We start from the raw sequence: 14,464 nt of genomic DNA on the forward strand, positions 1-14,464 counted from the left end.
GTGAGTGAGAAAATGGGACACATTTGTGAGCAGGCTTGAAGGTGTAGGATGATAAGAGGCAATGGGTGGGAGCCAAGATGACACAGATGTGAGGCAGTATGAGATGTGCCTCAGGATCCCTTAAGTTTTAAAGCTATTCACTTCACATAGTGCTTCAATGGACATTGATGGAGAGGTTGGACTTTGCAACTCTAGGTAACAGGCCAAGAAACAGAGACCCTTAAGGATGTAAACTGTCAGAAAGCTACAGAAAGCAAGGCTGGGGTCTCTTTGGACTCTCGCAAAGGTTTGGTACTGAATTTAATGTGAAAAGTTCAATAAGATTTCTGTGAGGCAAGTGGGTTCAGCATACATCAGAATTATACTACATGTTAAATTATGTGCTATATTCAATAGAAGAATGCCAAAGAGAAAATTTGCTCTGCTTTTTAGCTACTAAAATGGTATCTGATGTCTCTGGTGACTATACTCAAATCCTCTGAGCCTCATCTCCACGTGGGCTTCAATTCACCTCATGATAGCTTCTGTTATGTGCCCATTTCTTCCTACAGCCACTGGTGGAAGCCTGCTCTCTTAACAAGGATTTGTATGTACCTGGAAATTAGGGGATTAATGCCTCTGGGAGCATCCTTTGTGGAGTGCGGGAACAGATGGATAAATTCATCCCCAGTTGACCCTCAGGTGAATAGTTCTAAGATGCATTAGTATACTTTTTATAAATTCCCCTGCAAGACCAAGCCCCAGTTGCCCACAGAAGTGACCTCAAAATTAGCTTTTCCCTCCTCCTTAACTCTTCTCATTCCTCTCTCCTGCTTCTTGGAATTGCTCCTCAACTGGACTACCTGGATACAAGTCCTCATATCAGGCTCTGTTTTTGGGGGGAACCCAAAAGACGACGAACGGTAAAACCTGTGCGTATTTGAAAAGAAGTAATATGGATGCAGCCAATCTGTCTTTCCATTCCTGGGTTTGTTTATGACTTTCTAAATTCCAAAGTACTATTATTATTGCATTTCATCCTTGAATTTATTCTGAAAGTAAGAATTATTATTATCCCCATTGTACAGATAGAGAAATTAAGGCTCAAAGGGAAGAAGTGAAAAGTAACTTGCTCGATGTCACATGGATGTTGCCCACATAGAGCTAAAATTGGTTATTCCACAGTCAGCACAACCTTCATGGAATGCCTACTGTGTGTCATGCCCCGGGCTAGCCATGGGACCATGTTGTTCCTCTTTCCCCTGGGCCTTCTCTCCAGATCTCTGTAGGATCTCTTTTCTACTTGGGCTGATCTAGGCCTGATCCAGTCAAGAGGGGCACTCTAGACTCCAATGCCTCTAGCCTCTGGAAGGACTGGTGTATAGGATACTAAGATTGCTTTCTTCTTGGAGTTGCTCTTGCCCCAGGGGCCAGAGATCCAATCCCTTCATCCCCCACCTCAGGGGTATCTTCACCTACTTTATTTTGCTCTTTACTCTCTCAGCCAAATGGCGCAGGACCAACAATTCTGAAAAGATTCCTCTTCGAAAAGATTGCCCTGGTGGCTTTACTTGCCTGACCTCTCTGCTTGGTAAGTGCTGAAAGCTTGTGATTGAAATTATTTTACTGGAGTTATCTCAAGTCTGTATAGGCCGTGGTCTCTCCTCAATGTTTTGAAGTGTGTTGACTCTTACATAGGCTGTGAGTGAATATTAAATTATTCTTCCCCCACAGGCAGCAATGAATCAAGTACAAATGGTCTGATTTCTGAAATGATCCATAAAGCTAAGTAAATGGCACTGATCTGGATCAATAATACTGGACTATCAACCCACAAATTAATATGCATGCCTTGATTTAGAATTGGGCAATAAGAAAGATAAAAGCAAAATCATTTGAAACATCTGGATTGTTTTGCTAACTATATTTTGAAAGTATACTGTAAATGGCATTAGAAGTTTGCCTTATTTTCTACCCAACATGACATAAAATAACACACATATAAAAAACTGTCAAATGGACATCTTTCTTATAATATGCCTCTACTATTAGCAGAGCAACTAAAAAAGAGCTTTGGTTTCAGGCCCCATAACATTTAAGAGAAAAAATATTTTAAACTAAAATATATTTTAAGCTAAAAGTCTTCAAGGTACTCATCTCATTTATATATAATTTTAAGAGTCTGAAACCCTGCGTTCCTGAAGGATTATTGTTCTTACTGATCATTTTCCAAAGTATATGGCTGCTATTTTATAGAGTTCATATTTATTACTTTGTGTAAAGCTCTTTTTCCCGCTAGCAAAGAACAAAACAAAACCGTAAAAAGCAAACAAAAATTCTGGGGTTTATAAATTCTTTATGCTCATATCTTGTGTCAGAATGTCACCACATAGTACTTAAGGATTTTATGTGGTGTGGAATTTTATATGGAATAGTAAAGGGAAATAAATGATCATAGATATATGTCATATATATCTATATATTACTATATATTTATATATAAAACTATATTTGTATAACTGTATATATATAACATATAGATATATATAAAATTATACACACACATATACACACACAGATGTCTTACCCTGGATTCCCTTGAAGAATCCCAGGGTAACTAGAGGAAAAAGGCAAGTGTGGCAGATAACAATGGGAAGCAAATACAAGATGATATGGTACCACACTGACCACTGCTTCACAAAGAGCCATAAAGAGACATAGCCATTCCATCAGCTGTGCACCTGCTTGGCCATATGTGATATTGCTTGCACAGACGGCATGGCAAAATCTTGTCTCTGAACAGCTCATCTTGGGGAAGAAGTGAGATGATATTTATCTACCAGCTCTCTTCCATCTTCTGTTTCCTATTGGTCACAATTTGCTTCACGAGAGTTGATTCACCTACATTTAGAACATTCTATCATCTGGTCCCTTCGGCAGCTTTGGGGAAGCCAGATCCCCCTCCATGTGATGTGTGCTTCTGGAATCTAAGTCTGGAAATGGTGGAAGGAACCAGGGACTTAAGACATGTTGCTTGTTTGGCCTCAGGTATAAAATCATGCATCAGATCCACAAGTAGATCTCAAGGTCAGCAGCTGAGATGGAGGAAGTTGCTGAGGGCCTGGGAGACAGGTGAGGTCAAGAGAATATAGATAGGAACATAAGATGTGATAATACAACATCAATCAATCAATCAACCATCCATCCAACCAATCAATCAATCTCCAGATACAACATAACATATAATGCATTCTCTTAATGCTCTGCATTAAAGGAGGAAAAAGAAATATGTATAAGCTTGTATAGAATATAATATGAAAATATGCTAAGGTTTGGAATGGGTGTTTGTATTTCCTGAGAGCCAAGTTAAAAGTCTGAAAACAGAGTACTGCAAGATGTATTTGGGAGACCTGGCTTAGGAAGCTAAAGAAAACCATCTTTGCCTGTCATCCCCCCTTTTGTCCTTGGGTTAACCACTTGCAGTAAAAGTATGTTTGTCTGGAGGTGGACAGGATAGTTTTCCAAACAATGCCAAGAATCAGATGCCTAGTAAGAGTTGTCTTCCCAGAGCAGAAGAAATAGTTAGATCTGTCGATTTCAAAGAGCTTCCCTCCAGGCTGCCTATAGAGTAAACAAAAAGAGGTAAGACGCCAACAGTGCAAGTGGAGAAGTTGAATCAATAAACTTGAAATTCAGAAAACTGCAGTGTGAATAACAGTCTTTCAGATAAACAAGGCTGAGAATTATAAGTGCTTAATTTATGTGTATCTTCTAGGTGCTATAGGAAGAGATCTATATAGGAAAACGTGCATTCTAGAAATCAACAACATGAGGGATCAAAATAAAATTATTAGACCAATATCCTTATAAGCAGAAAGCTATTATGTAATAAAGTGTCATGAACAGGTTGATTTTAAAAATAAGGGGCAGGTTTAGTCCCAATTTGTGTGCCTGGCATTTTACCCAGATCTGCCACAGTGGGTATCTTGGCAAGGGTTTCTTGATGTTGTGGCATTCAGGCATTTGGGGGCTTTGTGGGGACTTTACCTGAGCCACTATAAAGAAAAAATCCCACTAAAGATAAAAAGGCGTGTGATTTTAAAGGCCAAATCACGTGCTCCACTGGTTTTACACTTGAAACCCATTGGAACCATACTGGGAATGTCAATGCAGGTTTTTACCATTTTGGAAACACTCTGGTCTCTGAACTGTGATTAGCAATAACTAAATACAAGACATCAAACCTCCATGTTACTTGGAGGACTAAACATAGGTGTCTTCAATATACTTTGAATGTTCTTAATATTTGAAGAGACTTTTTTGAATCTGTGCATTTTATTTTTTTCAGTCTTATTTTACAAATTCCTATTCTATAAATGTAACAGGGTGTTTTAGACAGAGAAACTTAAGGCGCTCTGCCGTTTGGTAATGAAATGAAGGGCAGAAGATTTAGAAAAGTTCATGTACCCAAACCCACAACAAACTAAAATTATAAATTCATGTCTAATGTGTCCAGTGGTCAGAGACTTTGTACTGATGCCAGAATTGCCAAATTTTAATAAAACTGGACTTGAACATAAAAAAAAAATAAAAATAAGGGGCAATTAACTTTAGGGTGGGATTCTGGAAGTACCCATTAGAGTTCCATATAAAGAATGGAAGAATCCAAACTCTTGAAACGCTAAAGCTTTCAGGAGATAAAAATATCTTTAGGAACCTTTTAATTGTGGGTTTGATACTCTAGAAAGATCCAACAGTTTCTGCATTATTTATATTCTGGTGGCAAATCACTTCTTATAATTTGTTAACGTAGGCCCTAAATATATATATATTTGCAGAGCCTGTTGAAGATAGAGATTGCTCCACAGAAATGAAACCTCTGCATCTGGAGTTTCACGCTCGTGGCCTGTGGGGTAAATCATGCCTACAGATGTTTTTCAAAGTGTTTTCGAAATCAGGAAAGATTACGTAAAATTTTAATATCTGGCCATACTAGGTGTTTGGTCCTTCATGGCCAATATTGGCTGCAGGTGAGTATAGCAAGTGTGCCCTTGATACTAGCGCTCTCCTGTTACCTCATTCTCACAACTCTATTCTATTGAAATCAAATCCATTGTCTCCTGTAGACAATTGCATCTGTTAACTGCATTCCTCCTCAAACAACCACCTTTAAGAAAATTACTCCAGATCTTTTAACTCGTTAGTGCTTGCTAACTGGTTTCAGCACATTTGGTGGCTTTCTTTGGCTTTCATGTGTTCCTCATGGCCGTCTCTGGCCATACCTCCAACTTCGTCTCCAACACAGGTGCCATTTTGGTGTGTTGCCTGTGCATTCGTAGGATACTTTCTACCCATTTCAGTTTGAGATTCGGCTTTCATCTTCTGTCTTGGTACTAAAAGCTAATTCTAGTCTCACAGGTTGATGCCTCCTGATATTGTCGTAGGTTCATCCAAGTGACTGAATATGACTGGCTTCTTATTTTCAATATGCCTTTGGTATATAGATTGTATGCATGGCCCCAATTTTCCGTGCCTCTCCGTATCCACATCCTTCGGTACTGAATCCCCGCCACCCTCGAACACACACACTAACTCTGGGCTTGGCAAGTTGACCCAGACAGAGGCATTAAAATGCACTTGTACTTTTACACTTCCTCTCTTGACTTTGATTGCCTTGAAAACATATTTAAGTTGGCCAGAGAGGGATATGAAAGACAGGTACAAGTGAAGACACAAGAAGAGCTCAGTTGTCCCAGCTGAGTCTATCCTATATCAGCCTGCAGAAAGCTGACCCCCAGACACATTAAAGATCACAGAGTCACCTACCTGATATGCAGCTGATGCCCAGATAAGGCCAGAATTGTCATGCTGACCTATTAAATAGTCAGCAATAATAAATGTCTATTATTTAAGCCATTGAGTTTTGGAGTAGGTTTGTTACATAGCAATGACTAACTGATATAGCATCCCAATTAGTGAGATCTTGGTTGTATTTACCATATAGTCTTCTCATGAGAAATGAACCTATAGGAAGAGCTTGGGCAGCTACACACTTACCAATGTGCCAGGAAAATATTCTTATAATATTTTGAAGTTTCTCAGAAGCAAAATAATTGAAGGGTTACTTTGGGGTAGGTTGTTTTCATTTGGGAGAATGTAAACATGTCTCATCTAAAAACTGACTATGTTCTGGGGACATGCAAACCCAATATTTGTGTTGTAAATGGTGTTCCAAACCCATTGCCGCATAGGTAGGGGAATCTTGGGCTGGCATACAGAAAATATTTCCCAAGAAACCATTGCCTTCACTGTTACTTTGAGGTCTCTATGCAGAAATGTGATTGGAAATAAGTGCATTAGGGACCTCAGAAGGTTTGGCAGTGCATTTTAGATGCTTATCTGAGCCACACAAGTTAGGAATCTGGGATGGAAATCTCCTAAGAATAACCATTCTCACGAAGTTTCCAATCCCTCTTTTTCTTTTGGCAGAATTTAAAATTCCATGGAAATGGCTCATGTCACAAGACTTCTGTGTGGTGTTGGCCAGCACCAGGAAGAAGAGTGGGCCAGGAAAGGAAAACCAAACCAATGTGGCTGCTTCTTTTCACACCTTTGAAAAGGTTTGGGTTTGGCTCAAACCGAGAAAGAGCACTTGGGGTTTTTATTTTGTGCCAACTCCTTGAAATACCATTCACCTGACTCATGGAGCTTTGAGCATCAGGAGGAAACAAGCCCTTAACCACCATTAACCACTTCCTTATCTCTCAACCCCACACTAACCAAACATTCGTGAATCCCAATGTGACTTTCATCCCAGCAGCTTCCACCCTCTCCATCCTCCAGGTTGCTCCATCTGCTTTCTCATATGCAAATATATAAGGTCAGCAAATGCTCATGGGTTAAGACTTTTTCATCACCTAGTCTAATTCTAAGATGCTAATTTAAAGAGATCTTAATTTCTAGACCCTAGAATCATTTACAGCACTGAATTACTTGACAGTTAATAATATGGTAATATTTGGATTCAAAATGCAGAAACTCTTTCCCACGAAGTTAAAACAGGCTAAGAGTAACCTGATTTAGTTTATTTTTCAAGTTGCCAGTGGCTGGGTACTTCATCAGATTATAGCCTGAGATGGTACTAATGAAGCAAAGGTCAGGGGTTCACATCTCTGTCTGGTTCAATTAGCATTATTATTTTTCACATTCCCCTTCCATTCCCCTCACTCTCAGCCAAGTCTCCTACAAATTAGCGCAACTGTGCAAAGGGATGTCCAGAAAAGAGAGCATAGAAAGGATTCAGTGAAAACTCACTCTTATTTCTGGAAAGCCCACTGACAGTTTATGTGCTGTATTGCTGCGTATGTGTACGTGTATAAGTCTGTGCATGGTGAGGATTGTTTTGGTATGTGCAGTTATAAATATGTGTCTGTCTATCTAATCTCTCTCGCTGTCATACGATTTGAAAAGCGTGCATTGTTTTAGGCAGGTGGAAGGATTATGTTACCTGAATACCGGTATTTAATGTACATTATCACATTTATTATCATATCAAGACCAGATGTTTAAAATTTGGGCTAGAAATTCCATAACACGGATTGTATTACCTCAGGGTCACCCTACCACCTAATGCTCACTGCTCAGCTGGTATTTTGTTATGGCTCTAATAGAGCAATAATGTGCTTCCACAAGTCTTAGTCTGGTATTAGATGACATGTGGGCTAATTTTGGTGGGTTGAGCAGACGGGTAGGGGGTTATACAAACCAGAGCAATTTGCTTTCCCAACAATAAGAAAATATGTGAAGAATTATTGCTAATAGTCAAAGCTTCTCTCTCTCTCTCACTCTGGCTTTGGCTTGCTCTCTCTCCTTACTCTTACTCTCCCTTTCATTCTTTATCTTTGGCTCCTTTATTTAAAATTTGTTGTCATTTTTATTGTCTCCAAATGCCCCTCAAACTTACTCCAGAAACAGAAGCTACCTCTAATTACTAACTTTCTTATCTCAGCAAAAGCTATTTGAAACCTTCCTCTTATTTGCCTTTCTTGCATTGCTTCTGTACTGATAAAATTAAAACAAGCAAGCTCAGAAAAGTGATAGCATTCTTGATTTAAGAAATTATAATCAATGCAATTTAGATAAGGTTTAAAAAAAGAAATAAGAGCCTATGTGGAACCAAGCCAACGACTCATCTGTTTGCATTAATAGGTTCCAGCAATGGTACTACAGGCACGGAAAGCCTGTTCGCCACTGCACTTAGCAAGCATATGAGCTTAAAAATAAACTTTGACAATGTAGATCTCTTTGTCCTTTCAGGAATGGAAAACATTATGTACTTCAAAGCATACTAAGCCTGATTTTAAAATATAGTTGGGATATTGTTACTGTGGCAATTGGGAGTGTCTTTAGGCTGCACACAGTACATGGATGCTTCGGGTGCAGTAGTACTTGAGTCACAAACTAGTGAGAGTAAATGACGCTGGCAATTTTGATATGCTCATTTATAAGGAAGAAACTTCTGTCTTTTAAGTTCTCTGGAGCACTGCAATATATTTCCTCCTTTCAATCAGGGAATTTCTTCCTGAACCAAACTGCAAAAACAGAGTATTTGAGTAGCACATTTCACTTGCATACAGCAGCGTTTGTTCATTTTTGACTGTTTTTGGACAGGAAATCAATCTACAGGGTAACATTCACACATAAAAAGGAAACAATATGGGACAATGGCTTGTTAGTACAAGTGACTCTGCTTGGGAAATTACCGACAAGAAACCTTGGAGGAAGAACGGCATTAAAGATCAAAAGCATGATGACTCCTGATGAAAACATCCCCAAATGATGAACCCACAAGCAAGAAGGAACTTCTACTGTAAGTATTTTTGCAATAATCAAGTATCTTATTATTTTCAAAACTTCTAGCATATGTGGAGTAGATTTCCAAGCAAGTATTTGACGTAGGGAGTCTTCATTATAGTCAAGTCTATAATTAAACTCAATGGGTGGTTCCAACAGAGGGTTAGTTACTGGAATTTTTTTGCATGATCTTGCAACACAAATAAACTGCACGTTGACGTGGGCATGTTTTATACAATAGGCATGTTATATCAGGCTTTTACTGTGTGATGTATTACTTCTGGCAATGCAAAATCGATCAACGTTAGTATCTGTAAATTCCATTACATTTGGATTCTGGTCATTTGAATGATGTTTACTTTGGTTTCATGTTATGGCTAACCCTGTAATCAATTTTTTTCATAAATAAATTGACACACATTATTTGTAATTTACTTAGAGAGAATATTAGCTCTTTCCTTAGTGAATCTAATTTGTATTGTAGGGAAGGGGTGGCTTAGAATTTTAGAAATGGGGAAGGAAAGGTATGATAGTTTAAAACTTGGGAACTAAGGCCTTTTAAAATCTTTACATTTCCATAATTTCTTGGGTAAGGAGTTTTGTTTGAAAATTGTTTAGATGTCTGTATATAAGACTTCTATATAACAATATTTAGTGTTCCATAGTAATATTGTTATGGTCTTGGAAATGTAAATCAAGCTCATCAACAGCATAATCCTATGTAATTATTAAGTATAGCTAAGTCTATCTTTAGTGCCTGGCATAGAGTACATACTTAATAAGTAGTTTTTAAATGTTGAATATATCCTGGTGTTGCATAATAGGACAGTTATCCTGATGGTACAGTAATCGTTTACATAACAGGAACTTACATGAACTTACACATGAACGTGATTGAATTGTTTAACAAAGAACTGTACAATAATAGGGTTACACTGTTTTGCTGTTTTCAAGAGGGGATTTCTTTAAAAACCAATTTTCTAATTGATTTCTATTCTTGGTTGTTCTTCTTTTGAAATACAAAAAAGTTTGTCCAACTTACTGTTTATCTGAAGGGTAATGTTTTTGGAGCAAATCAGTATGTAAAATATCAACTTATTTCCAATCAGTATGTAATTTCCAGGTGCTAGTTTGTGGCATTGAGACTCGGAATTAGCAATTTTGGAGCCCCCTCTGCTGAGGAATAATGGGTAGGTCAAGACACTGGCCAAGTCCTCAAATGGGGGAGATCATTTTTATAGGTGTAAGGGGCATGAAAATAAACTGAGAGGTGAGTGGATGGAGAGATTCTTGGAGTCAAACCAAGTGTTTCTGGAGTGACAGAAGAGAAGCAGAAAATATGGAGAAAGGCATTGAGTGGGAGAGAGCTGAAGAGGTAATGGAAACTCATTACAGATGCCATCTTTGTCTCATATGATGCCAGATAACACTATTCTAGTACTTCAATGTTTTCTAGATCACTTGCTATAGATACTTGTTAAACTAAACACATGTCCTTCTGCTACCACAAGTAGGAAACAAGAATGCTGTACACATGATTTTATTGCATCTTATTAGAAGTGATGGTGGGATCCTTTGGGTAGGAGATGATAGAAGCTGTAACTAAGCAACAATTATCATCAAGGTAAAAAGACTTTTGTATAATCATATATAACATTTGGATAAGCTTAAATTATCCCATTAACTACTCAGTTTAGTTTCCTACTTAGAGATGTATTTTAAAGTAATTTATCCAGACAGATCCATCAGAATGTAACTATAATTAGAATAAGATATTCTATAGGAATCATTTGGAAGTTCTTTTAAGAATTAGAAAGTTGGCTGATATTGTCTACGTGAGCATTTTTTCAGGCTAAAATCACCTGGATTTATTAGGTAGAATTCTGAGACCCCAGTCAAGAAATGATGCAATATTAGGGAAGTCTTTTAAGCCTTCCTTTTTAAGCAAAGGGAAGGCATTTGATTATAATCTGAAAGCCAAAGTATGGTAGAATGATTTTGAGAATTATCTTCAAAAGGAAAATATAGTCTTAGGATGTCCCTTCCTCCCCCCACCCCCAACCCCCCAACACCAATCAGGATATTGTTATTTATTTTTATTTTTATTTTTTTTAAAGAAGATGTTGGGAGTAGGAGTTTATTAATTAATTTACTTAGTTTTGCTGTGTTGGGTCTTCGTTTCTGTGCGAGGGCTTTCTCTAGTTGTGGCAAGCGGGGGCCACTCTTCATCGCGGTGCGCGGGCCTCTCACTATCGCGGCCTCTCTTGTTGTGGAGCACAGGCTCAAGACGCGCAGGCTCAGTAGTTGTGGCTCACCAGCCTAGTTGCTCCGTGGCATGTGGGATCCTCCCAGACCAGGGCTCGAACCCGTGTCCCCTGCATTAGCAGGCAGATTCTCAACCACTGCGCCACCAGGGAAGCCCAGGATATAGTTATTGATAACAAATGAAAATTTGAATTTTTATGGCACATTATATTTTTCCTAGTTAGTTGTTTGACATCAGAAATATCTGTTGCCAGAACTGTCTAAAGATTTGCTGTATCAGGAGGAATAAACTCCCTACCACTGGTAGATGAGGAGGTTCAATGTGGAGGGAAAAGCAAGTATTTTGAATCAGACAAATGTGTATTGGAATTCCAGATTCCTCACTTATAAACCAGGTGACATTGAGCAAATTCCTTGAACTCTAAGCATCTGGTTCCCCATAAATGGGGTTAATAATTTGTGCCTCTTAGAATTATCGTAAAGATTAAATTAGATAATTTACGTTAACTGCTTGGCCTGTAAGATGGTTAAACTACATGAGCTTTAGAGACTTTTCTAAAATTGCCATTCTAGTCATTCTAGATGTTTAAAATAACCTAAATTCCTTGCTTCTGCTAAATGCTATCCAGAGATGCAACTCAATAGAAATATCTATTCTCCACCTAGTGAGCTCCTCATATAAGAAAATTGTAAAGCAAAGCTATTACAAGTGTAGTAAAAGAATAAGGCATTCCTGGGATAAACCCCCCTTGATCATGGTGTACGATCCTTTTAATGTGCTGCTGGATTCTGTTTGCTAGTATTTTCTTGAGGATTTTTGTATCTATATTCATTAGTGATATTGGCCAGTAGTTTTCTGTTTTTGTGACATCTTTGTCTGGTTTTGGTATCAGGGTGATGGTGGCCTCATAGAATGAGTTTGAGAGTGTTCCTCCCTTTGCTATATTTTGGAAGAGTTTGAGAAGGATAGGTGTTAGCTCTTTTCTGAATGTTTGATAGAATTCACCTGTGAAGCCATCTGGTCCTAGGCATTTGTTTGTTGGAAGATTTTTAATCACAGTTTCAAGTTCGGTTCTTGTGATTCGTCTGTTTATATTTTATATTTCTTCCTGGTTCAGTCTCGGAAAGTTGTGCTTTTCTAAGAATTTGTCCACTTCTTCCAGGTTATCCATTGTATTGGCATATAGTTGCTTGTAATAATGCAAGGATTCTTCGATATACACAAATCAATCAATATGATAAACCATATTAACAAATTGAAGGAGAAAAACCATATGATCATCTCAATAGATGCAGAAAAAGCTTTTGACAAAATTCAACACCCATTTATGATAAAAACCCTCCAGAAAGTAGACATAGAGGGAACTTACCTCAACATAATAAAGGCCATATATGACAAACCCACAGCCAACATCGTTCTCAATGGTGAAAAACTGAAACCATTTCCTCTAAGATCAGGAACAAGACAAGACTGTCCACTCTCATCGCTATTATTCAACATAGTTTTGGAAGTTTTAGGCACAGCAATCAGAGAAGAAAAAGAAATAAAAGGAACACAAATTGGAAAAGAAGAAGTAAAGCTGTCACTGTTTGCCAAAGACATGATACTACATAGAGAGAATCCTAAAGATGCTACCAGAAAACTACTAGAGCTAATCAATGAATTTGGTAAAGTAGCAGGAACCAAAATTAATGCACAGAAATCTCTTGCATTCCTATACACTAATGATGAAAAATATAAAAGAGAAATTAAGGAAACACTCCCATTTACCATTGAAACAAGAAGACTAAAATACCTAAGCATAAACCTACCTAAGGAGACAAAAGACCTGTATGCAGAAAACCATAAGACACTGATGAAATAAATTAAAGATGATACAAACAGATGGAGAGATATACCATGTTCTTGGATTTGAGGAATCAACATTGTGAAAATGACTATAGGACCCAAAGCAATCTACATATTCAATGCAACCCCTATCAAACTACCAATGGCATTTTTCACAGAACTAGAACAAAAAATTTCACAATTTGTGTGGAATCGCAAAAGACCCCGAATAACCAAAGCAATCTTGAGAAAGAAAAACGGAGCTGGAGGAATCAGGCTCCCTGAGTTCAGACTATACTACAAAGCTACAGTAATCAAGACAGTATGGTACTGACAGAAAAACAGAAATATAGATCAATGGAACAGGATAGAAAGCCCAGAGATAAACTGACACACACCTGGTCACCTTATTTTTGATAAAGGAGGCAAGAATATACAATGGAGAAAAGACAGCCTCTTCAATTGGTGGTGCTGGGAAAACTGGACAGCTACATGTAAAAGAATGAAGTTAGAACACTCCCTAACACCATACACAAAAATAAACTCAAAATGGATTAAAGACCTAAATATAAGGCCAGACACTATAAAACTCTTAGAAGAAAACATAGGCAGAACACTCTATGACATAAATCACAGCAAGATCATTTTTGACCCACCTCCTAGAGAAACGGAAATAAAAACACAAATAAACAAATGGGATCTAATGAAACTTAAAAGCTTTTGCACAGCAAAGGAAACCATAAACAAGACGAAAAGACAACCCTCAGAATGGGAGAAAATATTTGCAAATGAAGCCACTGACAGAGGATTAATCTCCAAAATTTACAAGCAACTCATGCAGCTCAATATCAAAAAAACAAACAACCCAATCCAAAAATGGGCAGAAGACCTAAATAGACATTTCTCCAAAGAAGATACACAGATTGCCAACAAACACATGAAAGGATGCTCAACATCACTAATCATTAGAGAAATGCAAATCAAAAGTACAATGAGGTATCACCTCACACCCGTCAGAATGGCCATCATCAAAAAAATCTACAAACAATAAATGTTGGAGAGGGTGTGGAGAAAAGGGAACCCTCTTGCACTGTTGATGGGAATGTAAATTGATACAGCCACTATGGAGAAGAGTATGGAGGTTCCTTAAAAACCTAAAAATAGAACTACCATACGACCCAGCAATCCCACTACTGGGCATATACCTGGAGAAAACCATAATTCAAAAACAGTCATGTACCACAATGTTCACTGCAGCTCTATTTACAATAGCCAGGACATGGAAGCAACCTAAGTGTTCATCAACAGATGAATGGATAAAGAAGATGTGGCACATATATACAATGGAATATTACTCAGCCATAAAAAGAAATGAAATTGAGTTATCTGTAGTGAGGTGGATAGACCTAGAGACTGTCATACAGAGTGAAGTAAGTCAGAAAGAGAAAAATAAATACCCTAAGCTAACACATATATATGGAATCTAAAAACAAACAAACAAAATATGGTTCTGAAGAACGTAGGGGCAGGACAAGAATA

General features: G+C 37.9%; 1 protein-coding gene across 3 annotated transcripts in view; it reads left to right on the plus strand.

Annotated features, from left to right (window-relative positions):
• The first annotated feature begins 839 nt into the window (after window positions 1-839).
• KCNK2 (potassium two pore domain channel subfamily K member 2) overlaps window positions 840-14,464 on the plus strand; it is a 238,087-nt gene continuing 224,462 nt past the window's right edge. For 2 of the 3 annotated variants that reach the window (XM_079900226.1, XM_079900227.1), the window contains exons 1-4: window positions 840-1,570; window positions 4,818-5,009; window positions 6,469-6,599; window positions 8,650-8,848. In XM_079900226.1, the coding sequence (XP_079756352.1) occupies window positions 8,815-8,848 (34 nt within the window). In that variant the 5' untranslated portion in view covers window positions 840-1,570; window positions 4,818-5,009; window positions 6,469-6,599; window positions 8,650-8,814. Of the gene's footprint in view, window positions 1,571-4,817; window positions 5,010-6,468; window positions 6,600-8,307; window positions 8,849-14,464 lie in introns of those variants that run through there. The other variant, XM_079900228.1, reaches the window with a different exon arrangement.

This window comes from Stenella coeruleoalba (genome assembly GCF_951394435.1).
Source record: "Stenella coeruleoalba genome assembly, chromosome: 1".
Lineage (NCBI taxonomy): Eukaryota > Metazoa > Chordata > Mammalia > Artiodactyla > Delphinidae > Stenella > Stenella coeruleoalba.